Source organism: Meles meles, chromosome 4, assembly GCF_922984935.1.
Source record: "Meles meles chromosome 4, mMelMel3.1 paternal haplotype, whole genome shotgun sequence".
Taxonomy (NCBI): Eukaryota; Metazoa; Chordata; class Mammalia; order Carnivora; family Mustelidae; genus Meles; species Meles meles.
This window is the reverse complement of record NC_060069.1, coordinates 41,747,735-41,773,184: the sequence shown is the minus strand read 5'-3', so window position 1 is coordinate 41,773,184 and position 25,450 is coordinate 41,747,735. Positions and strand designations below refer to the sequence as shown.

General features: G+C 44.9%; 1 protein-coding gene across 18 annotated transcripts in view; it reads right to left on the bottom strand.

The window, feature by feature from the left end:
* Positions 1-25,450, bottom strand: part of KALRN (kalirin RhoGEF kinase) — a 672,007-nt gene that overhangs the window by 277,414 nt on the left and 369,143 nt on the right. For all 18 annotated transcript variants that reach the window (XM_046002937.1, XM_046002938.1, XM_046002933.1 and 15 more), the window contains exons 14-16: positions 17,945-18,140; positions 9,730-9,896; positions 2,545-2,664 (exon numbers count right to left, since the gene is read on the bottom strand). In XM_046002937.1, the coding sequence (XP_045858893.1) occupies positions 2,545-2,664; positions 9,730-9,896; positions 17,945-18,140 (483 nt within the window). The remainder of the gene's footprint in view (positions 1-2,544; positions 2,665-9,729; positions 9,897-17,944; positions 18,141-25,450) is intronic.

Genomic DNA, 25,450 nt, shown 5'->3' with positions numbered 1-25,450 from the left:
TTGAGGTAAAAATTCTGACCTTCTTTGGGGAGACTAAAGCCTTTAAACTGGTGGTTCAGTCAATTAAGCGGCTGCCTTTAGCTCAGGTCATGATTCCAGCATCCTGGGATCAAGCCTCGCATTGGGCTCCCTGTTCAGTGGGGAGCCTGTTTCTCTCCCTACTTGTGCTCTCTATCTCTCTGTCAAACAAATAAATAAAATCTTAAAAAAAAAATAAACACAACCTTTAAACCAAAAAGTCCACCCAAGCTAGGGTGAGCAGACATCCTAGTCTGCCCACGATAGTTCTAGTATGTGCCTATTTTTCTAGCTGAGTTGTTACTAATTCCCTTCTTCCCTCTTAGAAATATCTCAGTTTTAACAATAAATTATCTAGTCATCCTTCCCATAGCTATTTTGTTTCCCCTTATGGAACCGAGGATTCTTTCTTTGGGTCCAAGAAGTTAAATTATGTCCTCTATCGGCAATCACTAGGAAGGCCTCCAGTAAGTAATGACCACCCAAACGGGCCAAGTCAAACTAGACTAGTTAGATCCCTTTCAAATTGCATAAATCTTCCCTGGCATATCTTTCCCTTGATGCAGAACCTGGTTTAAACCAACACTTTTAGAGAGAAGCACAAGGCCACCTGGAGAAGAAGCAGATTTGAAGTTCATTCTTTTTGCTACGCTGTAGACCTGCCTACCCTCCATTCCCTTGATCTTCTGGAAATCCTATCTGCTCTGCCATCTCCTCTTCAGACCATAGACATATACTCAACAGGGGCCTCATGGGATCTCAATATCAACTCCAAGAATATTTGATCAAGTTACACCAATGTGATTAGGGACATACCTGCTTAGTAAGGTTCTATTCTGTATGGGTGCAACAGCACTATTACAAATTAATACATCCTGCTTATGTAAGTGGTAGAATTTGGTCATTGCGCTAACACTGCTAATGCATACACCCACTGTTTTCCACTCGCTCGCTGAAATGCTCTAGTACGTCATGATACTTGGTTTTATTGGCCCAATATTTGCTTATGGGACAGGAAAGTTAATTACCTTCACATTTGAAATCAATGAGGGGGTGTGGCCAACAGTGGTCTTCTCTCTGCCTCGCACCCTCACAGCTTCATGCCACGCCCCCAGTCTATCTGCCCAACCTCTGTTCATGCTGCCTCTCTATGGGGCTTGGACCACTGTGTGCCTGATTCTCAACTGTGACCCCAATCCAGATTTTTCCTTGGTGGTGAATAGATCTTAATGCTTTTATATTTGTGTATGCCAGTAAACTGAGACAGAGGCAGCTGATGATAATAAAGCCTCTCTCCTCTGCTGAGTTCCTTCTTAGAAGATGATTTGCCCCCCCCCAAAGAAAGAAAATGATTTGCCCACACTGTGCGTGCAATATATAGTCTATTTTAAAATCTCAAATCCCAGGCAGTAAACCACTATTACTAACGCTTCCTAGAAGATAGCAGGCATCTTATAGAAACATGCCATTTATGCTAATGCTATATTTACACATACAAGATGGTTCCTAGTAATCAATCTATAATAGTTTAAAAATGGCTAGTAATCAGTTGATTACTGTATTAAAGATATAGGCACAAAGAGTTAAAATTTTATCATTGTTATGAAAAATTCCCCTTAACAATCATTCTTTTAGTAAAAGATAACACTTCACATTTCCTACACATTCAAAAGTGGGTTGAGTTTTAAACAGAACCACAAGTAATGAATGACTTTGAAGGTTTCTCTCTGTTCCCATTGGTACTGAACTTACTTTATTTTTAATATGGTTCCCATGTCCCATTTCCTGCTCCTTTCCCCATACCCCTCTAAAGCAATCAGCTCAAGTCTCTTTGGGAAGAAAAATGTTCTAGTAGAAAGGATAATTAAAGGTATTATTTAAAGCAAGATGACAAAATTTAGATTATGGGAAGAGGTATTTTATTTTAAAATAGCCTTTAAAACAAGTGTCAGTTGGTGAACTTCTGGTTTCAGTTTATTCCTGAAATGTGGCTTCGATCAGTGGTACTGAACAACTATTTTCAGGGAAGCAAGCTATCTAGTGCAATCTACTCCAAAGCTCATTGTTCTCATTAAAAGGCAGAAACTGACAATGAAATCTATATATTACATAGAAATCAAATGTTTTAAAATGGAATGCTAATGTATTAATGGCTTTTGTAGTTGTTTACCCTCAAAGTGACTTCTAACCTTCTGGCTTCACATGTCTCACATGGTGCATAGTCCATAATGTCCAAGTACTCAGTATACCAGGGGCCTTATGGGTAAGGGTGCCAATAAGTAACCAAGATGCACATTTGTGCTGTGAACACTCATCTTTCAATAGGAGGCCTCCTTGGGGTTGGTGAACTCCTGCGTTTGCTTCCCCATCAGTTCCTGGGTAACAGGGAGTCTACCTGGACCACTTAACTAGAAAGAGTAAGGGCTTCACTACCTAAAGGAATGTCCACAGCACGAGGAATCCACCTGCCTGGGGTGCAGAGCAGAAAGGGGAAAGGAGGCCAGAGGAGTCAGATTTGGGTGTTACCTCGATTGCTAGTTGGAACTGCTCGTGTTCCCGCTGCAGCTGCTCTGCTTCGGACAAAGAGCTGGCGTTGACCAGGCTAGCGTTGAGCATTGACTCCCCATTGCGGATCCATCCCAGGACCTGGGAAGTTAGGACAAGAACACAGATGAATGGCTTTTGCAACCTCCCCAGAGCTGTGGCTTTCTCCACTGGGTCCTTAAGTCAGACCTTGCTATCTTCTGACCGCACTTGGAGAGAGGACAGGAAGGCTCTGGATAATTAAAATGTTCATCTCTGCCCTCTAACCTGGCACTTTGTGCTATAAGGCACTTATTGTAAGTATCAACCTCATTCTTAGCTACATATATTCCTTTCCACCCTTATTACCTCTCTGTTCCAATTTCCTTACCCATTTAATTTGAACATTATCTGATTGTATTGTATGTACATTTCTGAAGTTCTTGCTAGAATGTAGAATGGTTTAAGTAAATAAATTCTGTATATTGGCATTCTTTTCTCTCTTTAAAAACCCAGTTCAGATGCCAGCTTGAATCTTCCAAACCCAGTTACTCCTGTTAGAAATAGCTCTCCCTCCCCCAGTACCCCCATACCATACCACCTTTGTGACTCACCACAGACCTCCTTGTTCAGTGGTTTTGACCTACATTTCAACATCCCACCATACCTCTTCCCCCAAGATTAAACTTCTGGAAGACTAGGGCAGTATGAGTCATGCTTTGGTCTCACACAGTGCCTAGCATGGTGCCTTACAAATGCTAAGTATGCAGTAATGTTTTTGAAAAAGGGAACAATTATCTATCCACAATACCCAAATTACACCTGAATGGAGGGTCCAATGTCCTGTGCCTTACAAGGCAGTTAAGAAGAGACACATTTGAGCTCTGACAGATAAACAACCCAAAGAGAGGAGGAAGGAGAAACAAACAAGGAAAACAGCATCAATAGTCCATACAATGGATCATTAGAAAAAGGGGGAATAAGTTATAATTGGCTTAAATTATCTAGAGGCAATGGCTAGGCTAAGTAAAATTTCTAGGTGACCTTAATTGGTACTGGGGGAAAAAAGTTCAGCCAGGGAATATTAGAATAGAAGGAGAAAACAGTGGAAACTGTCTAGACAGTCCTAGGTGAAATGGGCATGTGGCAACTCTCCAGCTAAGATCTCGAATCGAGTGCAAATAATCACGCTGGAAGAATCAGGCCTTGAAAATACACCTTGTGTCTGGTCACCATAAAAATTGCTAAATATTTTCTTTATTAGGGAGTCTAAGAGTTTACTTGGAGAGGAGATAAAAATTCTTCTGAAATTTCAAGATCAGTAAATATCATCCATCTGTTACTTCAAGGAAAGGAGAAGATACCACAATCTGTTTCAGATTTTTGCAGATTTTTTTCCTCCTCTCAACTTTTTCATGCTAAACAATTAGAAAAATACTAAGCCTGGTCTCTCCTATTCCATAATCCTCACAAACATTTCTCAAATTTCCTCCTTAGGCAGAATATGACTGATGGCATATTGTACATGGGTAACAGTGGGGCGAAAGTCCTGCTGAAGCTGGGCTGTTCGGATTGAGATGTTAATTCATGGCCAGTCTGGCAGATTGTGGATGAGATGCCAAATCTATAAAGCAATTAGTGGCAGATCTAACAGCTCCGAGTGTATGTGTGAAGTCTCTGATGCCAGTGGTGTGCTGGGGCTGGCGGGCTAGAGGTGCTAATGACTTCCAAAAGCTGCCTGTAAGTTTGGGTACACGCATACATGGACGGTATGCCCAAATGCTTCCGCTCTTTGGAAAATGGAGCTCACAATGTATACTTTGAACTATGCAAGTCCTTCTGCCATGATTCATTGCGTTTTGCTTGGTTCAAGATTCATTTGAGGGTGTCACAGAAACATTTACTTTGTGTGCATCACAAATCAACATTTGAGGGGCAATTTGACTCCCTCTGGGCTTCCTGAGTCTTGCCGGCATCTGTTCTTCTCTAGTTTCAGCCAACTGGAAACATCAGTTACAGCTATGGTGGTGGGGATCTCCATACACTAGCTTTCCATTTAGATATCATAGGCTTCAGTCTCTATGTCTTTCTTTAAGTCATGCCATATTCTTGATACACTTGTTCATTTTTATTTCCCAAATGCTGTTTATAAAGGCATCCCAGGTATCTAAAGCAGGAGTTTTTATTTTAGGAAGATAAAAATGCACGTTTTTATTCCATGGCTTATGTTCAGGGGTGGGACTAATCCCTATAACTGAGTCTGTCCCAGAAGCAGGACGGGCACAGTGAAGAAACACCTGGCCTTTTTACTACCTGGCAAAACCACCCAAGCCTCTGGGCCTCAGTTTTCTCATCTGCAAAGTTCCCTTCTTCCAAGCAGGGTAGATGCGGCATGTGGTAAGACAGAAAGGCTGGTGATGGTAGAGGTGGGGATTTTTCGTTTTGGAGCAAAGCTAGGTAATGCTATGATTCTTCATTTACTCCTCTCACAATGAGAAGGAAAAAAGTCTAGGGCTACTGACTTTTGTTCCAGGATCTGTAGTGCTTACTGCCATACTCTGATGTGATGTAGGAACCCCAGCTGTTTTGTTAGCACCATTCTCTGTTCTCTGACCAGTTGACAACTCTTGTTGGTATAATTTTCTATTTCTGTCATCCTTTACTTTCCCAGTTCATAAAACTGGTTATTTATGCTATGAGCATCCAAATGAGGGCAAGGGAGTAGAGGAAATATTGTAATAAAGATGGTAAAGTGTTTTTACTAATCCTGTATGGTCTCAGAAACATCATGTGAAAGTGTTCTGCAAACCATAAAATGTAACGCATAATATGAACATTTTATGTTGATCAGTTATCTTAGGCAACAATTTACCTATAGGTGAGATGACTTTTAAGGGTCACTTTGAAGGGTCACTTTGAATCCTCACATTCCACACTTCTTCCAAAATTAAGACACACGCCCTACAACCACAGGCTACCAGAGAAAGTCATGTCTATAAAAATGAGGGACCCAAGGAGTATTGCTGATTGCTGCTCCGGGACTCAGGAGCCAGCTAAGAATTCAGCTCAGTCTGAACTGAATGTGTGAACTGACAATGGGGACCTACACTTTCTTCAGGCCAAGAAAGCAGGGGCCAACCCCAGTGAGAAGACTGGATGTGGATGTCCACAAATGATGATGCCATCTAAGTGAGGAGGGCTGTCCCCTGTAACCGGCAGGCTGGGAAGCTGCTCGTATATGGCTGTGTTTTCTCTAGGTCACGCTGACAATAGAGCTATGAGGAGACCCTCAAGGCCTCTGACGGTAAGACCTGCTGTTGCTGATGACTTACTATAAGGCTTTTCTGAAACTCTGGCCACAGGAGAAATGGCAGGTCCCTCAGAGGGTATCTTGGAGCCTGGCATATTTCCAGCACTTCTTAGCTCTAAAGAGTCACAGTGTATGAGAGTCTATGCAATCGTCCTTCCTGGTTCTATAGACTGTGACCATGGGTCTTCTTAATTTTCTGTTTTTTTTTTTAAAGATTTTATTTATTTATTTGACAGAGAGAGATCATAAGTAGGCAGAGAGGCAGGCAGAGAGAGTGAGAGGGAAGCAGGCTCCCTGCCAAGCAGAGAGCCCGATGTGGGACTTGATCCCAGGACCCTGAGATCATGACCTGAGCCGAAGGCAACAGCTTAAACCACTGAGCCACCAGGCACCCCAACTTTCTCTGTTTTGAAACAAATGCTCATCCCTTTGGTCATCTCTCCCTTGGATCGACCCTGATTCCTTTCTGCCTTTATGAACAGCACAGAGAACTTAACAGAGCAGTATTCTTGACAGGATAATACTTCCTCCTTTGTTTTCACTGTTCATTTTAATCGTAAGTAAATTTTGGCTTTACTTGGTCCACAAGGGTAATTTAAGTCAGAGTCTTTAGTAGACAAATAAGTATGATTTCTTTTCCTATATCTTAGAGCCCCACTAGCTTACAAATCCATTTTGGCTTATTTTCTGCTAAAGACCCTGTTCTGCAGGAATACATATGGAAATTCACTTAGTTTCATGCATCTTCTTGGATTATCTAATAAATGTGAGGTCATCTTCGCCAGAGTAGTAATTTTCCTGGAAAACAGTCAAGAGCATTCTGTGGGGCTGGGGAGTGATCTGAACTATTTTTCTAGAAGGACATCTGAGTGGTCTAGGGTCCCAGACCATGGGCTGTAATCAGGGGAGTGAATTCCCTTAAAGAGTCAGCATTTCTCCAGAGGTGTCTGGGCCATCGATCTAAGATAGAGAGCCGTATGTAACCCTAAAAGAACATCAGTCACATTAAATAATTTCATTTGTTCTCAACCTTGACAATAATTTTCAGTCTGACCTCTGGGGCATCATCTCCCCTCAAAGCCTCAGTTTAACATAATGGTGGTATAACTACACTACAGCCAAATTTAAACCTCCCGTCTACAGGCTCTAATGCCCAACTGTGAAGCAGCACATGGCTTTCTCTTTTCATCCCCATTAATGGCATTTTCAATTAAGATGTCCTTTTTCTTTCTTTCTTTTTTTTTTTTTTTTTTTTAGTATATTCAAAAGAGAAACTCTCAAGCTTGGGTCTAAATTTAGCTCTGCTGATCAATACTGACATCTAAATTAACTCCCTCTTTCCAAGTGTCAACAGCTTCCAAATCAATATTTCCTGCTCCACCAACTTCCATCAAAACACAAATGCCTTCTCCGAAACTGGATTGGACGACTCCGGAAAGAAAGAGCCCTACACTGACAAGGAAAACAAGTTCACCTAATGAGGCATGGTGGCTTAACAAAGCAGCAAAATCCCTTGGCACCTCCCAAGGCCACTGTCCTTCACAAACGCCTTCGTGGGTTTCCTGCAGTCTGACTCAAGCAACCCAGTATGGGTTTGAACTATAATCCCACATGTGTCATCCTCACCATGGTGGGGAGAAGCAACTTTCTCCTGCAGAGAAATTTTCTGTCCTCCAACTCAAGAAACATTGAATAGGAATGTACTCAGAGATCCATCAAGCCTGGAGTATTTGTACATAGACAACCTACTTCCCCATATGACAAACTACCTATCATCACTCCAACTCCCCACCCTATACGGAATGTATACTCAAAGGATAAAAAAATCATTTCCATTTTCACACCAGTCAAGGAGAACATGAGTAGGGAGTTGACTTTACTACTAATGGTGGAACAAAATTAAATACAAAAATTAAAAACCAGGAACAAAAGTATCTATTTCATTTCACAGGCAAATAGGAATGATTTTCCTGTTATTTGTTTTGTTCAGATGATCTCTCCTGCCCCCTTTGGTAGGCGGGAGTAAGAGTATATGAGCAGTGGAGGGCTCCTGTGACCTGTTGGAGCCTGCTGACCCATCAGGTAGGGGTCATCCTTTCTACCAGGCCCAGGGCATGCTGTCTTCTCAAAGGTGGTGCTGTGGAGGCCAGGAATATCCCAGCCTATGCCCTGCTAGAGGGCTTCTTTCTATTTCTCCTAAAGCCCTCGGGCAGGAGTGGGGCCCAGGAGAGGCAAACCGTGGGACTGTTGATAAAGGAAGCACAGGCTCAAACTCCAGCTAACAGGTCAACAGGCCCTGGGAGCACCAATCCTGTGCTATCTCAGTTTTCCACCTGTAAAATAAACATACGCCCCCTTTTCCCATAGGTCTCTTCTCTTAAAATGAGATTATAAATGAGAAAGAACTTCTCATCTAAAAAGTAAGTACAACCATTATTACCAAGAGTCTCAGAATTTGTATACTCATCACTGCTCTGGGTCTGCTGGGATTTCCACCATGTCTCTCCAGAGATTTGGGTGTGACCCCAGTGTAATTACACAGAGAACAGTCTAGATGGCAGCTCTGTGATCCAGCCTGCCTCGGTGCTCAGTGATCTCACCTGAGCTGAGGACAGACCTTTTAGCACAGTGGGTGCAGGTTCTGGCTGAGCACTGATTGAGAGAAGTGGAGTAGAGAAGACAGTTTTGCCCACTATAATAAATAACAGTATAATAGCGAAGACCGAGGCATTAACAAGAAATACTTGGAATATAAGAGAACAGCAATGATTAAATAAAATAATAGCCATGGTGCCTAAAAAAAAATGCTTAATAGGAAAAAGTTTCTTGGCTTGGGATTTTTGGGTGGGGCTCTGCCTTCAGGGAGCAGGGGTCTGGATTGCTTGAAAGAGTGTGGAGCAGAAGAAACTATCATGGAAGTGCTATGGAACCCCCCCTGCCAGGAAGCCCTCCTAAACCAGTAGAGGGTGGTGACATGCTCTTTGCTCCCTGTGACCATTGTCTGGTGACCTCTCTAAGTTTCAGTGGCCTCATCTGTAAATCGGGAATAAGACCTGCTTCAGAGAATGGTTGTGAGGCTTGATGGAGAGATGGGTGTAAAAGGTTCCCAGCACTCAATAAATTTTACTATTATATATTTGTATTTCTTCAATACCACTGTGTAAATTTAAAAAATCTCCATTCATTATACTGATAATTAAAATTTAGTCTATTCATAATATAAATATGTAATATTTTTAAATGCGTCATTGGTTCTTGCATTTTCCTAGACGTTCCTAGAGACCTGGGTAAGTCCTTTGGTAAAACGGCTAGTACAATATCTCATACAGATAACAAAATCTTCTCTTTCTCAAATTGACTTTAATAGGGCAAGACAATTTTCTTATAAGCTGCCCCTGCATATTGAAAAGAATGGGGGAAACTGCCCCCACTGACTCTCAACTACGTGTTAGGCCCTGCACGAGGCACTCGGGGGCCCCACGTTAACCAACGGGGCTCTAAACCCTGACCATGTTTATTGACATGGATTTGACAAGGATGTGCGTTTCACACAAACTGTGTGTCAGGCTGGAGGACGGAAAGGAAGAGAAGAGGCTCAGCGACTGAGGATGACTTTGGAAAGTTCCGAATGCTCTCGTTAGATTGTTAGGAGAGAAAAAGGACGCATTTGTAGTTTGCACCTTGCACCATCAGATCTGGTTTTAGATGCAACAGACAGCAGCCTCGCTTTCAGAATCCCAACCACCACTCCTTCACTTACCCATTTCCAAGTTCCGGTGACACCGGTGACTCTGCACGCTTTCCCCCAACACCAGGAGCAGGCCCGGGGCCTGAGGGGAGCCCAGACCGAGGGTGGACCGTGGAGGGGCTGGGCTCACCTGTTTGACCTCAGCCTGCAGGTGCCGCAGCTGGAGGCACTGTTCTAGTCGCTTATGGGTCTGTTCTGCGTTGAGCTCCAATTCGTGTTGCTTCTCATGGAGGAACTCCAGTAGCTCTTGCACCTGGGCTGCCAGATCGATGTCTTTCTCACAGATTAACTCAATTCCTGATTTAAAAAAAAAAGGAAACAAGGAGAAATGAGGTGGTAGGACCAAGACCCAATTTCCTGTAAGATGCAAAGGAAAGCAGGAATGCGGAAACAGCCAGGAGCATTGCCCTCCTGCCTTTACACATCCCTCTGGGAAGCTGGACAATGTCAGAACGGACTTTTGTTCAGGGTGTCCAAACCATGCCACCTCTTTTGGATGATCTGATCATTTGCCTGGGATCAGCTGGAGTTACGGAGAGAGGTGATTCTCTGGGAGTCCACCCCAGAGAAGAAAGCCCTTGGCAGTCCCTGCTGGGGGATTTGCTAGCACCTATAATATTCACAAGCAAGGCTCTGGACCATATTGGGAAATACGAAACAAAACCGAAAATGACCTGTCTCAGGAGCGTCTGCCAAAGGCACACTTGCTTAGCTGGTCTGATGCAATTTATACTCAGATGGCAAGTTTGTTCTGATGAGAGTCTCTGGGCAGGGGGATTTTATTAGCCAACTACTCAGGCCCCCTAAAAAAAAGCAACTCTTAGAAATACATGCTAGCTCTCATACATTTCTTCAACACAGGCAAACACTGTTGATAAACACACCCCAGCAATACCGCAGGGGTACTGAGTGCTTCTCCATTTACAAAAACCATGTTAAAGGTGCACCCACACAAGGAGAGTTTGCTCACCGTTCATTCTTCTGATTTTTCAAAACAATGAATAAGCCCAGTCAGCCACTGGCAGGAGCTCCCAATGTTTATGGATACGTCACCCAGCATTAATTAACTGCCAACTGTCTGACCTGTGATGGGACCTCGAGTCAATACCCCCAGGCGAAAGCTGTGGCTCCATTCTTTGTCCACCTCCCTCTCCACCTGCCTTTTTCTTTTTTTAAAGACTGATTTATTTATTTGAGAGAGAGAGAGCGAGCAGGGGGAGGGGAGAGGGAGAGAGAATCTCAAGCAGATTGCATATTGAGCACGGAGCCCAACACGGGGCTCAACCTCATGACCCTGAGATGCGACCTGAGCGGAAACCAAGAGTCGGACGCTCAACCGACTGAGCCACCCAGGCGCCCCTTCCTTGTCCTATATGCCTCTCCCAACACACAGGTGTGGACACACACACACACTTTCTCTCCAGCAAGCTGATGCTTGTATTTATCCATCATCACCAGCAGGATTAGAGCAGCCTTTCTCAAACAGATCTGTGTTTTGGAGTGAGGGGACCGCCTTGGTTATCAAAGGCCTTCTTGTCTGCTAGTGGCTTGAATTGGACTCCTACCTTAGCTCCTATAGGCTATGTGAGGAATGTGCTAGCTTTGGAGCCAGGCCTGCGTCAGAATCCTAGACACGGACAAGTTATCTAAGCCGTCAGAAGCTTTGCTTTCCTCCTGAAATAAACAATTTTACATACCTGCCTACCTCATGAACTCTCTGCTCAGGAGCTCGCTGGGAGGATTAAATGAGATAATGCAGGTGGAGCCTCTGTCACATAAGATCGTACACACAGGCCCATAGCTGTCCTGAGTCTTGACTCTTCAGCTCTCAACTCTCTGCCTTCTTGCATTCATACCCTCTTGGTTGCTATCTGCCTCCAACTTGATGAAAATGGTAATTTGCTGTATTGTTTCTTGGTTCTGACTGATTCAACCTTGCCCAGACCCATAACTTTGCAAAAATCCCAAGTCTGAGTTGCTTGCCTCCTTCTGATCCCTGACTCCACCCGACTCTGCAGCTTCTCAATTCAGTCCGGATCCTTTCCCTGGCTCCCCATCCTGTCGCCTACGACCCAGGGCAGCTGTGCTCCTGAGGCTGACAAATAGGGACCCAACCATCAACGGGGATGGGACTAAAATTCCCGAAGGGTAATGTATTTCCACGGGGATCACACCCCAAGGAGCGTGCCAATCTCAGGGTATAGTCACCTAAAAATAAGTCCCCTCTGGGAGACTTCCCCAACATTCTGACTTACATCATCAGAAACTCATCACCACCACCAACACACCTGCCGGATAGGGTTGGGGGAGTGTAAGGAGAGTGTACGCATGCAAGGGAAATTCATTTCTAGAGGCAAAAATAGTGTTTTATGTAAGGACAATATGGAAGAGTGGAAAAAACTTCTGGTGTTACGTGGTAATAATTTCAGTATCTTTTCATGTTTATTTTTTTCTACCAGTTTCATAATTCCAAATCCCAGCTCCTGGAATATCTGTGGGAGACAGAAGAGAACAGCTTGTTCTTTTGGCAGTCAGCTCCCTCCGGTTCCTATTTTCAATTACCAAGAGGACAAGGTAGAGTATCTCCTTGACTGAAATAAAAAATAAGAAGAAATACAAAAATTTCTATCTCTGCAGTGCCCAGCACAGTGAGATGACCCTTGACTCCCATAGTGCCTTTCTGGAAATGTAATTCAAGCTCCATCTGAGGGAGCAGAAGCTCTTCCCTGCTTTCAGCCACAATGCAGGTTTTCTCCAGATCCTTTTCATTCTGCAGGCATCTCTGGTGTTTAGTATGCTGAGCTTGGGCAAAGTGTCTTTTTCTGGGAAGCCCAAGGCTCACCTCTGCCACCTCGCATGTAAATGGGCTCTCTAAGCCAGTACGCTTGTCAAAGGGGCCAGCACTTGCAGAGGACACCACCCCCAGCCGACTCTCAGCCTGCCCCAAGACTCCAGGCCTTCGCATGCATCTACCTCCCGTGGTACTGTTTTATGGGGGATGAACACAGGAAATAAAATGGGGGAAGACAACGCCTACTGCACTTCTGCTCTCAACTGCACGTCGTGCTGTGGAGGGAGGGAATGGGAGGAACCCAAAATGGCACCTAGGAGGATGGAAATTCACTCCTCCCTCCCACTGCCCACACACGTCGACGCAAGTCCCAGTCAAATCGCATTAACTAGTAAATACCCATCAATCCACAGTAAATAGTTTGCTTGTGTTCACATTACTGTTCTCCGTCTATTCCCAGTCCTGTTTTCCTAGGGGCTCTCAGAAATGCAGCAAGACGTGTGTGCTCTTTCCATCAAAGAGGGAGATACTGTGTCGGTGTCTTTAGGGCAAGCTGTACTGATGTGTTCCACAATGTTCTGTATGCTTCGTTCCCTCAGAATATTCCTGTTCGGGGTGGTTCCTTATTAACTTGTTCCTGTTCTCGCAGGAATGCAGGCTCCCTTGGTGCCAGGGCCACACATCTTCTGTATCTCTGTATCCTCAGCACCAATACAGTGCTTGGCTCAAAACACCCAACAGAGAAGGTCTTCTGGTGAACACCTGGCCTCTGCAGGGAAGGGCTCAGGTCATATGCTGTGGTGGAAAGCACCTGCGAGCTCTGAGAAAGGACAGACTTAGGTTTGAATTGATGTTCTGCCCCATTAACAGTGAATCTCTGGGTTCTACATCTTCTCTGAGCTTGGGTAAGGACAATTCCAACGATGGTTTCTGGGGTGTTGTAGGACATAGTGAGATTAGGTACACACAGTGCTGGGCATTTAGTAGGCTCAAAACATCCATGTTTCTACTTTTTACAACATATTTGTTATTGATTACTAATAGAACTGCAAAATGGCTTGTAAAAATATAAATATAAAATTGTACTGTGAGATATTTATGGACTTGCTCAGTGTACATCATTAGCAACTGTGATGGTCTGGGTGGTCTTAGACCAATGCTCTCAATCTTGGCTCACATTAGATCTGCAGAACTTTAAAAATCACCATGTCCTTAGCCATACCCCAGAGCAGTAACAGGAGACTCTCTGTGGGCAGGACCCAGGTACCAGGAAGTCTTAAAGTTCCAAGGGTGATTCAACATGCAAACAAGATGGGAAGCCACCGGGTAAGGTGGTACCATGGCCAGCAACTCGGGGACAGAGATATTCTTTATGCTATACTCGGTCAGCAGAATGGTTGACACTGTGTTTGTTGATGGCCCAAGAGTACAGCTAGTAATGTCACTGTACTTTCCTCTGCTGCCAGGCTGAGGGTACCACTTTAACTCCCTCAAGGAGAGAGTGGTGGCTATGGTCTAGGGTAAGATCTAGCTATTCCTGTCTATGCTACCTGGAGGTGTTCTTTGTGCCTTCATATCAGCCTGCCTCAAAAGTTCTGTATGTGATTCTGAATCTGCAGCCAGACCAAGAACTCCTGTTGTATATCTACATTCTCTTCCCCTCCACTCAGCTCCCATCAGATCCACATTCCCATGAACTCCAGAGTAGCTTCCATTTTGGAAAAACACAGGCCTTTTCTCTCCTTTTATGATGCAAGTGAAATTATTTGTGGCCCTTATTTTTTCCTACATCTGTTCCACCCACATTGATGTTCACTCCATTAACTAAGCAAATACTCTTACTGAAAACATGCAATGTACCAGACATCAGCACTCTGCCAGATGCTGGGAATGGAAAGAGAAGGAAGAAAGAGTCCTGTACTCACGCTGCTGGAGCAGCTACAGGAACACATGGCTGCAGGGGAAGGCAGTGCGAGCTAGAACACAATCGTAACAAATCACTAGCTACCAAGCTTTCTTGAGCCCTTACCATGCTCACGCATTATTGCCCTGCATTGCCATGATGACCCTGGAAGCTGGGTATTCTTATGACTGCCGTCTTCTAGGGGAAGGCGAGGCTTGGAAAGACTGGATAGGGAGAGTGTGGTCAGGTCCCCCGCCAGGCACTGTTCCCCTCCCAGCCATACTCTGAGCTCTATGCTCAAGAAGAAGGATTCCCACCAAACTTCATTTGTTTTTTACTTATTTTCAAATGCTAGGGCTGGGTTCTTCCCAACGCAGTAAAAACTTTAAGTATCATTGCCACAAATCCCAAAGATTTTTCATTTAAAAACCTTGCATAAAGAAAGCTTGGTGCTTTGATTAGACCACAAAAGCAGCACATCCACGAGATGGGCAGCTCGTCTGATTCCTCAGGCCACGTGGAATAGTCACGTGGTCAGACTGCACTGGAGAGACCTGCGGCCTAGCCACTGGGGGTGGGTAGGCTGACTCATCATGGGAAGCACGAACTGGAGGGGACTGTAGGAATCCAGGCCCACCTCCCACACTAGACAGAAGAAGAAAGGTCTAAAGAGAAAGAACAGAAAATTTCCAAAGGCAGGCGGCTAGCTGATGGTGGAACTGGACCTTGACTTCAGCCAGCGTGTCTTCTCCAACTTGACTCTTTCCAGCCAAACCTAGCACCTCCCCACTTCCACCACCTGGCCGAAACAGAAAATGCTACAGCTTGGAGAGAATGATGAGCAAGTGGAGCAAGTGTTTCTGTTTCGCCTTCTGTTCCTAAGGCTAGTGCTGACTTGAGCAAAGACTTTGCTTTGGTTAGAGCCGCTGGCACACCAGAGGGATTTAGTGGGACCTGCTTCAATGTCACAAATTGCACACCCAAAAATAAGTGTGTGGCACTTCCTACTTCCATTTAATCCTACCAAATCAAAGCATAAGCCCTTCATTAATTCATCACAGAGGGCTAAACAACAACCCAAAGCTTAATTTTGTTAATTGTCTTTTTTCGAAGACAGCAGTTTATTTTACCTTGAATTCAAATATAGATTATTAGACACATACCATCAATGACTAAGACATTTGCTGCCTCAGTTGGGGGTCTCTGAAGTCCTACATTCCTCAGCCCCCCAGGGACAAGACCCTGCCCCACTGGGCCCACCCCCAACCTCCACCCCACCCCTCAGCTCCAGCAGAAGCCTGCTCTCCCTTCCTCCAAGCCAGAGACAAGGTAGAGGCCTCCTTAGCAGGACCCAGTATTCAGCAGCAGATAGGAAGTGAGCATCCCTGAAAGCCCCAGATGCATTCCCTTCGAAGCCTCCTGGACTATGCCAGCTGAACAGCTACCCCCGGCTAGCTGGAGTAGGAGCAGGGGAAGAGCCAGTCCCAGCACAGAGGGCTCAAGAGGCCCATCAAGTCTCTTTTGACAAAGCCCATTTCTAGATCAGGACACTCGGTGTGGGCAGCTCATCTGCCGGAGGTGTTTTCACCCATTCAGCCCGAAAGGTGCAGGAGGCTGCCGAGCACTGCTAACCTACAGTCACAGGCCGTCTTGAGGGACAGCCAGCTCCTGGTCGGCTTTCCGTTACCATGGATACCTGGCTCTTGGGACAGAGAGGGGCTTGCCTGGGTCACACCAGCACCTGGGTACAAAGTGCTGCAGTTTCCAGCAGACCAGCTTCCCCTCCTGCCAGATGCATCAATACCAAGGGACGAAGGTTGAGCACCCCTGCAAGGCTTCTCTGTCCCAGCCTCTCTCCCAGGTCCTGCACATTCTCTCAGGGTTCCTAGCCTTAGCTGGGCACCAGCTATCATGAGCCTCAGGAGCGTAAGCTCTATCTTGAAACCCTGAGTCCAAATAAGGTTCTCAGCTGCAGAGAAAGGATCATGGTTCCCCCTCCTTCCCTAATAAAACCTTGAAGATGCATAAGCCATTGCCAAGCATGTGTCTCAAACTTTCGCAGGCACATGATTTCCCTGGAGATTTTGTTAACACACAGATTCAGACTTGTAGATCTGGGTTGAGGGCTGGGATTCCTCTACCTTTCTAATGGGCTCTTAAGCGACGCTGGTGCTGCTGGTCTGGGGGCCCTCACTTTGAGAAGATCCTAGATTTGTGGTGCGCCAGCACCCCCTGGAGGGCTTGGCAGAAACACAGACTGCTGGGCCCCATCCCAAGAGATTCTGAGACAGCAGGTTCTATGGACCCTTAAACTTGCCGGGGGTTCTCAGCCCTGGTTACACTGTGGATCGCCTGAGGAGGTTTTTGGGCTGATGCCCAACTCCCATTCAGATGTAGTTAAATCAGAATCTCTGGGCTTCAGGCTTAGCACTGCCATATTTAAAAGAGCTCCCAGTGCCCCCACCGCTCCAACCCTGAGACACTGCAGTGGGAACGGTCCTTCCTGGACTATACTGTGTAAACAAGCCCGGGCAGCTGCAGCTGTTCGCAACACAAACAAAGATTCACGGAAGGATGATGCTGAGCAGCCAAACAGAATTTACCAGACTTTCTTTTCTCCAGTTAGAGTTAGAAGTCTCTTTGAGTGCTGTTATTTATTCTTTCAGGTCCTTAAAACAAACACTGTCCCCTATAGTCCCGTTTGGGGGCTAACGTCTGCTGGGAATCTCATGATTCTAAATATCCTTCAGAGTCAACAGGGACATGGCCAACTGTGTTTTTAAGAGCTGATGGCCTGAACCCCCGTCTGCCTCTTCCCGGAGGGTGAAGAACCAGAGCCAAGGAGGACCCGGGGCTGGGGGACAGGCTGATGGCAGGGTGGGGCGTAGAGACTGTGTCCCAGCACTCTACTGGCAAGTGTTCCTGTAAGTGACTTCTTGTCCTCTGAACTAGCTGGACCATGGGACTGCCATGGTTCTCTCTGGTTCTAACACCAAAGGCCATTGTGGAGAGCACTAGGTGTCCTAGGAAGGGTTTGTGCATTTGCTGGAGAGACAGTGCATAAAGCTTGAACATGAAAAGAAGTGAAATCTGGGTGACTCCGCCATGGTTTCTTGAGAGGTTATAAAATTCTATGACCCTGCCATAAATTTTTATCAGCACTTCTAACACACACAGACCGGTGATTAAAAAAAAAAAAAAAAAAAAAAGGTGGGCGGCTTTCTGAGAGGCCTGGAGACCAGGAGCCACCCTGGGGGTGGAAGACAGGTGAGGGGGCTAGGGGGTTGAAGAGCAAACATCTATAAGTTTGAATACAATTCACACCGTGGGTTGGCTGCTTCTGGAGCCTGCCTTGTTTGCTTTTGGAGGCTGTTTTTTCTGAGTCTGTGCAAGTTTGTTTTCCCCATTCTCTGCACAGCACCAGGAGACCCTGGCCCTATCCTCTTCTCTACCAGAGCCTAATTGGGCAATCTCACACAAGTGATGCCAGTTCTCATGCATCAGTTTTCTTTAAAGTGGCAAACATCTCTGTCCCCGTGTCTGGGGGAATAAAGCGGATGAGCAGAGTGGCCGTGCCGGCTGCATTCAGGCCAACCTGCTTGTTTTCATTGTCTCCCTGTTGCAAGCAGGAGGATGGGGGAGCTCACCCACCTGAGGCCTGGACCTCCATGATGTACTGGTGCAGATCTTGCCCTTGCTGGATGACCTCGAAGGTCATGTTGTTCATGGCTAGCTTCCGCTCCGTGTGGCGCTGCAGCCGCTGCTCGGCCAGCGTCAGATCCTCCGTGTTGAAGTCATTCATCTGCCGGAGCAGGTCCTCATTCCAGGCATCCAGCTCTGCTGTCACCTGTAAGGGAGTGACTGTCAGGACCGGCTCACAGGTCCATGAGAAACTGCAAGACTGAAAGCTTAGTCGCCAAGCCCATCCTTGGATCCTTCCCCACTTTGCGGGTATCGTACTCCTGAATCCAAGTGAAGCCCCAGGGCACGCCTGTCACTTCACTCTCCACGTGTTTCTATGTCTATAGCGCAGCTGACAAACCGCAGCAAATGCTGGTTAAGTTACAGTCAATCAAGTTTTTGCATATGCCATCCTGTTCCACCACCCCACCCTCATGACCTGGAGAGGCAGGTAGGTAGAGGGGAGATCTCCAGGTGCCTCTTATCGAGAAGGAAGCTGGTCTTGGCTCAGACAGATGCAATCTGCCCAGAGCTCACCCTGCTGGTGAGGCACACGCCTGCGGACAGAGCTCAGTTCTTCTGACTGCAAAGGCTTTGTCCGCCATACCACAAGGGCCACCCTAAAAATCGCATCACTGGAGAGGACCTCGGAAAGCAAATATGGAGCCTCGCTCTTTACGAGACACAGAAACTGAGGGTCGGAGAGACCTGTGAATGGCCGGAGATTACACATTCAGAGCTGGTGTCCATCAAGCCCGAGGGTCTCCTCGTGGTTCCCTTATTCAATCATGCAGGATGCTCTCTGCAAAGGCTGACACCTGGACATGGTGACTCAAGGTGTCACCAGACTGCAGATGTCTAGAAATCCCAAGCAGATTATACGCTGTCAAAAGGCATAATGATTCTACTGAAGATGGAAGCACGTAATGAATGGAAACTGGTCTCTCGTGAACTTGCTAACTGGTTCCTGCCCTACACCCTCGCTCATGTGACCCCTGGTCCACCCTCACAGAGGTGAATGCCCAGAGAGACTGAATTCTACACTGTTTTTACAAAAGCTGCACTCCCTGACAGGACCTCAGCAGAGCTGAAAGAGCACTGGCACGTAATCTTTGAGTCAGATAACTCCTCTGATATGTTTACAGGTCCACTGTCGCATGCTCAAACCTGCTCGGTAGCCCTGGGATGGCCACGTCATAGGGACTATCACTTCTTGTCTGAGACGAGGAAATGAAAGCCTCACCCCCCCAGCAGTGGCACGATGGCCTAGGCAGCCCAGGCACAAATCCCAGAGCCCCTGCTCAGCAATTTGTATTATGGTGTCTCCCCCACACCACTGACATGGGGCATGACCTCCCCAGCTGACCAGCACTGCCATTCTGGGAAATCAGGGGACAGGGAGTGGGGGAGAAAGAAAACCAGCTTGAGGCAGCTGGGAAATGGCACACTTAACATCCCTCGCTGGGGCCGTGCAGACTAGGATGGGAAAGGCGAGTGGTTTGGTGTGAGAGGCTGCCATCTGGGGCACACAACTCCATTTGTGTCTAACAGTAAGACCTTTCTTCATGGAAAGGGTAGTTGCTATCTTGGAAGAAGAGATGGGGGGAATTGTAAAAATACCATCTTTATTGTCCTAGGCTCCCATCTCATTGCCCCACATCTTTTCAGGTCAACTAAGGAACCCATGGAGCTCAGTGGGAAAACCTATTATCTACTTATCCTGGGGAGTCCTTGGGGATCTGGAAACCAGCAGGTTGACACGTAAGACAGGGTTTTGTTGTATCCCATCTTTGAAAAGGACTTCATTCTCTAACTAAAGAAGGAGTTAAACAGAGAAGAATAACAGAAATAATAGATTTATAATTTATGGGATGAATAAGCCTATCTAGATGAGGCCTCTAAATATATGTTTTTCCTTCCTGCATTTAAAAAAGTTGAAGTACGATTTACATATGATATGATGCATATATTTAATTAAGCACTCAGTTCTAGGAGTTTTGACTCATTTTATCCATCCATGTGGCCATTACCAAAAACAAAATAGGAACATTTCCATCAGCCTAGGGAATGCGCTGGTTGTACCCCTTTCCAGTCAATTCCTGCCCATCCTCACCCCCTGCAGGCCTCAGGTACCACTCTCTGATTTCTATCACTGTGGATGTAGTTTTGCCTACTCTTGGATTTCATACTAATGAAGTCATACAGTATGTACTCTTTCAGGTCTGGCTTCTTGTATCCAATGTGCCACATTTAAGATTCATCCACGTTATCATGTGTATGAGCAGTCCATGCTTTGCTGCTGCTGGGTACTGTCCCATTGTGTAGACAGACTACAGTTCACGTATCCATTCTCTGGCAGATGGCCACTTGGGTTGTTCTCAGTATTTGGCTATTATGAGTATGGCTGATGTGAAAGTTCTCATTCAAGTCTTTCTGTGGCCACGGGTTTTCATTTCTCTTGAGAGTTCCCTAGGAGTGCGATCATATGGTTCTATGGGCGGTGCGCGTTAGACATTCCCAACAGCAATTCTACATCCAATGGGAATATATGAAGGTTCCCCTCACCATTATCATCAGTCTCTGTAGTCATCCTGGTGGGCATGAAGTGATATACCAGTATGGTTTTAGGTTACTAATCATGATGGGCACATTTTTATACACTTACTGGCCATTGGTATTCACTTTTGTAAACTGTCTTTTCACGTCTTTTCTGAAAAGAGGTTAATTATCTTTGGCTCACGGATTTATAAGAGCTCTTAATATATGTTAGATAAGTCCTTTATCAGATAAATGTACTGACAATGGCCAAATAACAGTGTTTTTTTTTTTAACCTACTTCCTGGCCTGTAAACTAAGAGAGATGAGAATAAAACTAAGACAACAAGCATGAAAGGAAGAACCTGTCTTTTCTTTCAATTTTAGTTTTCATTTTGTTTCCCGGAAACTGAGTCTATGCAGGGTCTGTTTGCTGCTGGAAGGACCCCGAAGGGGTCTGAAGGTGGGAGTCTGCGGACTGCAGAGTGTTGAGAGTCCTTGTGAGGAAGGAGAAGCAGAGCAAACCTGAGCTACTTCATTTGAGAGAGTGAGCCTTAGAGATCTGGCATCTTGGGAATCTGAATCTACCAAATGTGAAATATGTTTAGCATTCTGAATCTGGTGTTTCTGTATTCTTTCCTCTTCCCTCCCCTCCTCTCCTCTACCCTCACCACCTTGACATCATTAGGCTGAGGGCCCTTGCCTGTTATGAAGCCCAAAGAATAAGACTTTCAAGGGGCCATTCAGCAGATCAGCCTGATTCCTAAGACAAACTTCCCAGGTTCTACTCTCTTTTCTCTCTGTTTGACTCACTCTTCCCATTATCCCCAAGCAGCAATGCCCAGATCCTTGCAATAGTCTGATCTGTGTATTTCTAATATTTGCTGGAGTTTATTTTCTTTCCTTTTTTCTGTTCTTCTTCCTGACCTTCTTTCAGGGTACAAGGCTGGCACACAGCAAGAGCACTTTTTTTTTTAATTAAAAACCTTCATTTTTAAACTTGAAGCTTACCTACTGTTAATAAACAAACCTCACTTTCCAGCCTCACCTCATGTTCTGCTACAGAAACCAGTCAGCCCGTTACTCGTGGACCCTGAGAGTTGGCTCCCGCCCTCTCCAACCTCTTTCCCTGCTGTGATAGCCTTGAAACGTTCTTGTTTTTTCTCCCAGTCTGCTCAAATCTTCACCGCCCTTCAAAGTACACCCTCTGACGTGAAAAGCTTCATGACCATCCCCAGACCTAAAAGTTTTTCTCTGGCTTATCTCATAATATCAGACATAGACTTGTTTGCCCATACAGAGACTGTGAAAAGAAAATCCGGGGAATTAATTCAGCTATTTAACTCCATTTGGAAAAGAAACCTGAAAGAATTTGTTCAGGGCAAAAAGTAGGGCCTGAACCAAATGAATGAAAGATAGAACACGAGTTGCCCACAGGGCATTCAGCTTTCAATCACTCCATTTTGCTTTCTTCTTCCACTCAATTAGGTCCATCTCAGCTCCGGCCCACTCAGTTCCCCTCTTGGCTCCAGTGGCTCCTGTCTCCCTCACTCTCCAGAATTAACTGGAGCATTAGGATACAACAACCTCTTTGAGAGATACATTGGCAATATTTCTAATCTAACAACTGTCTACTCTAGAGCCATAGCCATAAGGGAAATCAGAGAAGGAGTGAAACAGAAAGAAGGGATAAGAGGTAGTGGGAAGTGGGAAGGCTCACTTCAAAATAAAGCCCAAGACTTCCCTGCCAGATAAGATTTACTGAAACCAGCATTCTTTAGGCACAGACTGACCCAAGGGACTTGGCGTAGCAGCTGCCTTGGGCTCTGCTCTGAGGGTGCCCTCTCCACTGGCTCCTCCCACTTTTTGGTTCCTCCCCTGCCCCTCCTGATGTTTTATTCTGTGCTTGCCTAAATCAAAACTCACCTGTCATCTTTCTTCCCTTTTCCTATGGTCTATTCCCCTCTGTTTGGTTCTCTATTATCACCTGCGAAGTTGGAAACCCCACTGTGTTGTCCTTTTCTCCAAATCATTTGAAGATGCTGGTAATCAGGATGATGACGACCATGGGTTGAAGAAGGTATTGACCTTGTGCAGACATATTTCATTTATTGCACTTTGCTTTATTGAACTTCCCAGATGTTTTTTGTTTGTTTGTTTGTTTTTACAGACTGAGAGCTTGTGGCAACCCTGTGTTGAGCAAGTCTACTGGTGCCATTTTTCCCCACAGCATTTGTTCACTCCAGGTCTGTGTCACATTTTGGAAATTCTTACAACATCACAAATTTTTCATGATTATTGTATTTGTTGTGGTGATTTGTGGTCAGTGATCTCTGATGTTACTATTATCATTGTTTTGGAGCACCACGGACCACACCCAAGTAAGATGGAGAACTTCGTACCTGTGTTCTGACTGCTCTGCCAACCAGCCATTGTCCTGCCTCTCTCCCTCTCCTCAGGCCTCCCTATTCCCTGAGACACAACATGGAAATTAGGCTAATTAATAACCCTGCAATGACCTCTAGTGTTCAAGTGAAAGGAAGAGTCCATACGTTTCTCACTTTAAATCAAAAGCTAGAAATGATTAAGCTTCATGAGGAAGATATGTTGAAAGCCGAAACAGGCCAAAAGCTAGCTCTCTTGCACCAAACAGTTAGCCAAGTTGCAAAAGCAAAGGAAGAGTTCTTGAAGGAAATTAAAAATGCTACTCCAGTGAACACATGAGTGATAAGAAAGCAAAACAACCTTTTCGCTGATACGGAGAAAGTCTGAGTGGTCTGAACAGAAGGTCAAACCAGCAACAACACTCCCTTAAGCCAAAGCCTAATCCAGAGCAAGGCCCTAACTCTCTTCAATTCTAGGAAGCCCAAGAGAAGTAAGGAAGCTGCAGAAGAAAAGTTGGAAGTTAGCAGAGGTTCGTTCAAGAGGTTTAAGGAAAGAAACCATTTACATAACAAAAAAGTATAAGGTGAAGCAGCAGATACTGATGGAGAAGCTGCAGCAAATTATCCAGAAGACCTAGCCCACATAACTCATGAAGGTGGCCACACTAAACAACAGATTTTCAATAAAGACAAAACAGCCTTCTCTTGGAAGAAGATGGCACCTAGGATTCTCAAAGCTAAAGAGAAGTCAATGCCTGGCTTCAAATTCTCAAGGACAGGCTGGCTCTCTTGCTAGGGGATAATGTGGCTGGTGACTTGAAGTTGAAGCCAGTGTTCATGGACCATTCTGAAAATCCTATGGCCGTTAAGAATTATGCTAAACCTACTCTGCCTATGCTCCATAAATGGAACAACAAAGCCTGGATGACAGCACATCCACTTACAACATGGTTTTTCAAAATATTCTAAGTCTCCTGTTGAGACCCACTGCTCAGAAAAAATATTTCCTTCAAAGTATCACTGCCCACTGACAGTCTGCCTACTCATCCAAGAGCTCTGATGGAGACATATGATGAGATTAATGTTGTTTTCATGCCTACCAACACAACATCCACCGTGAGCCCATGGATCAAGAAGTACCTGCAACTTTCAAGTCTTATTATTTAACAAAGACGTTTTGTGGAGCTACAGCTGCCACCAATAGTGATTTCGCTGATGGATCTGGACAAAATACATTGAGAACTTTCTGGAAAGGATTCACCATTCTAGGTGCCATTAATAACATTCATGACTCGTGGGAAGAGGTCAAAAGAACAGCATTCACAGGAGTTTGGACAAAAGTTGATTCTAACCCTTGTGGATGACTTTGAGGGTCCAAGGCTCCAGGGGACAAGTAAGCACAGATGTGGGAGAAACAGCAAGAGAACTAGAATTAGAAGTGGGGCCTCAAGAAATGGCTGAACGGCTGTGATCTCGTGATAAGACTTGAATGGATGAGGAATTGCTCCTTACGGAGGAGCAAAGTGGTTTCTTGAGATGCAAACTACTTCTGGGGAAGATGCTGTGAAGACTGTCGAAATGACAACAAGAGATTTAGAGCATGACATAAATGGACAAGATGAAGCAGCAGCAGAATTTGAGAGGACTGACTCCAACTGCAAAGGAACCTCTACTGTGGGTAAAATGCTATTAACAGCATCACATACTGTGGAGAAATTATTTGCACACACATTATGTACATTAAGGGCCAAGTGGGAAGGCAGGATCCTGGGCATTTCATTGTGCTGAGATGTTCTGAAATACATGGGCTGTCAACTGCAAGATGAGCATCTTTCTGTTTTATGATGTCATTATTTTTATTAGGATGAGAAAAGTGAAAGCTAAATATTCTCCACTGACCTACAAGTGTTAGGTGATAGGGAAAGACATACTGCCGCTAAAGAGACAGTCTTGTTGCATGGGAGGAGTTATTTGAGCTATAATGGGTTTATATACTGATGCAGGTTACCACTGTGAAACTAGAATTCACCCAAATATCAGAGCCATTTATTCTTCTTGTCTAGTCTAGTACTTTCTTTTCTGAAAGTTCTTTTTGTTTATAAAATCAATTTATAAAATGTCAAGATAGTGAATTCTAATATAGGTTATTTTAAAGGTCTATCTGTATCATGACATTTCTTTTTGCTTTAGACATATATATAAAATTTGTCTAAAGAGTTAAACTATTTATTTATTTAGCTATATATAGATCTTTGGGAATATCACAAGAACTTCTGGGAAAAGCAGAAGGATTTGGCAATAAAGAAATCTACTCAATTGTCTCATTTTTGGCAAAATCACGTAAAAGCATATTGCAACATGCCGTAATTGATGAGTTCCAATGTTTAGTTACCTAATTTTTATTCCGGTAGATAATCTGTGTAATTGAATAATTTTTATGAACAATTTCATGTTCTTTTCTTCATTAACATTATGATAAAACAGGGACCTTAGGTATAATCATGACTGACCTTGAAGAAGTCTCGATTGGATCCTCAGTGGTTATTTTGTCCGTATC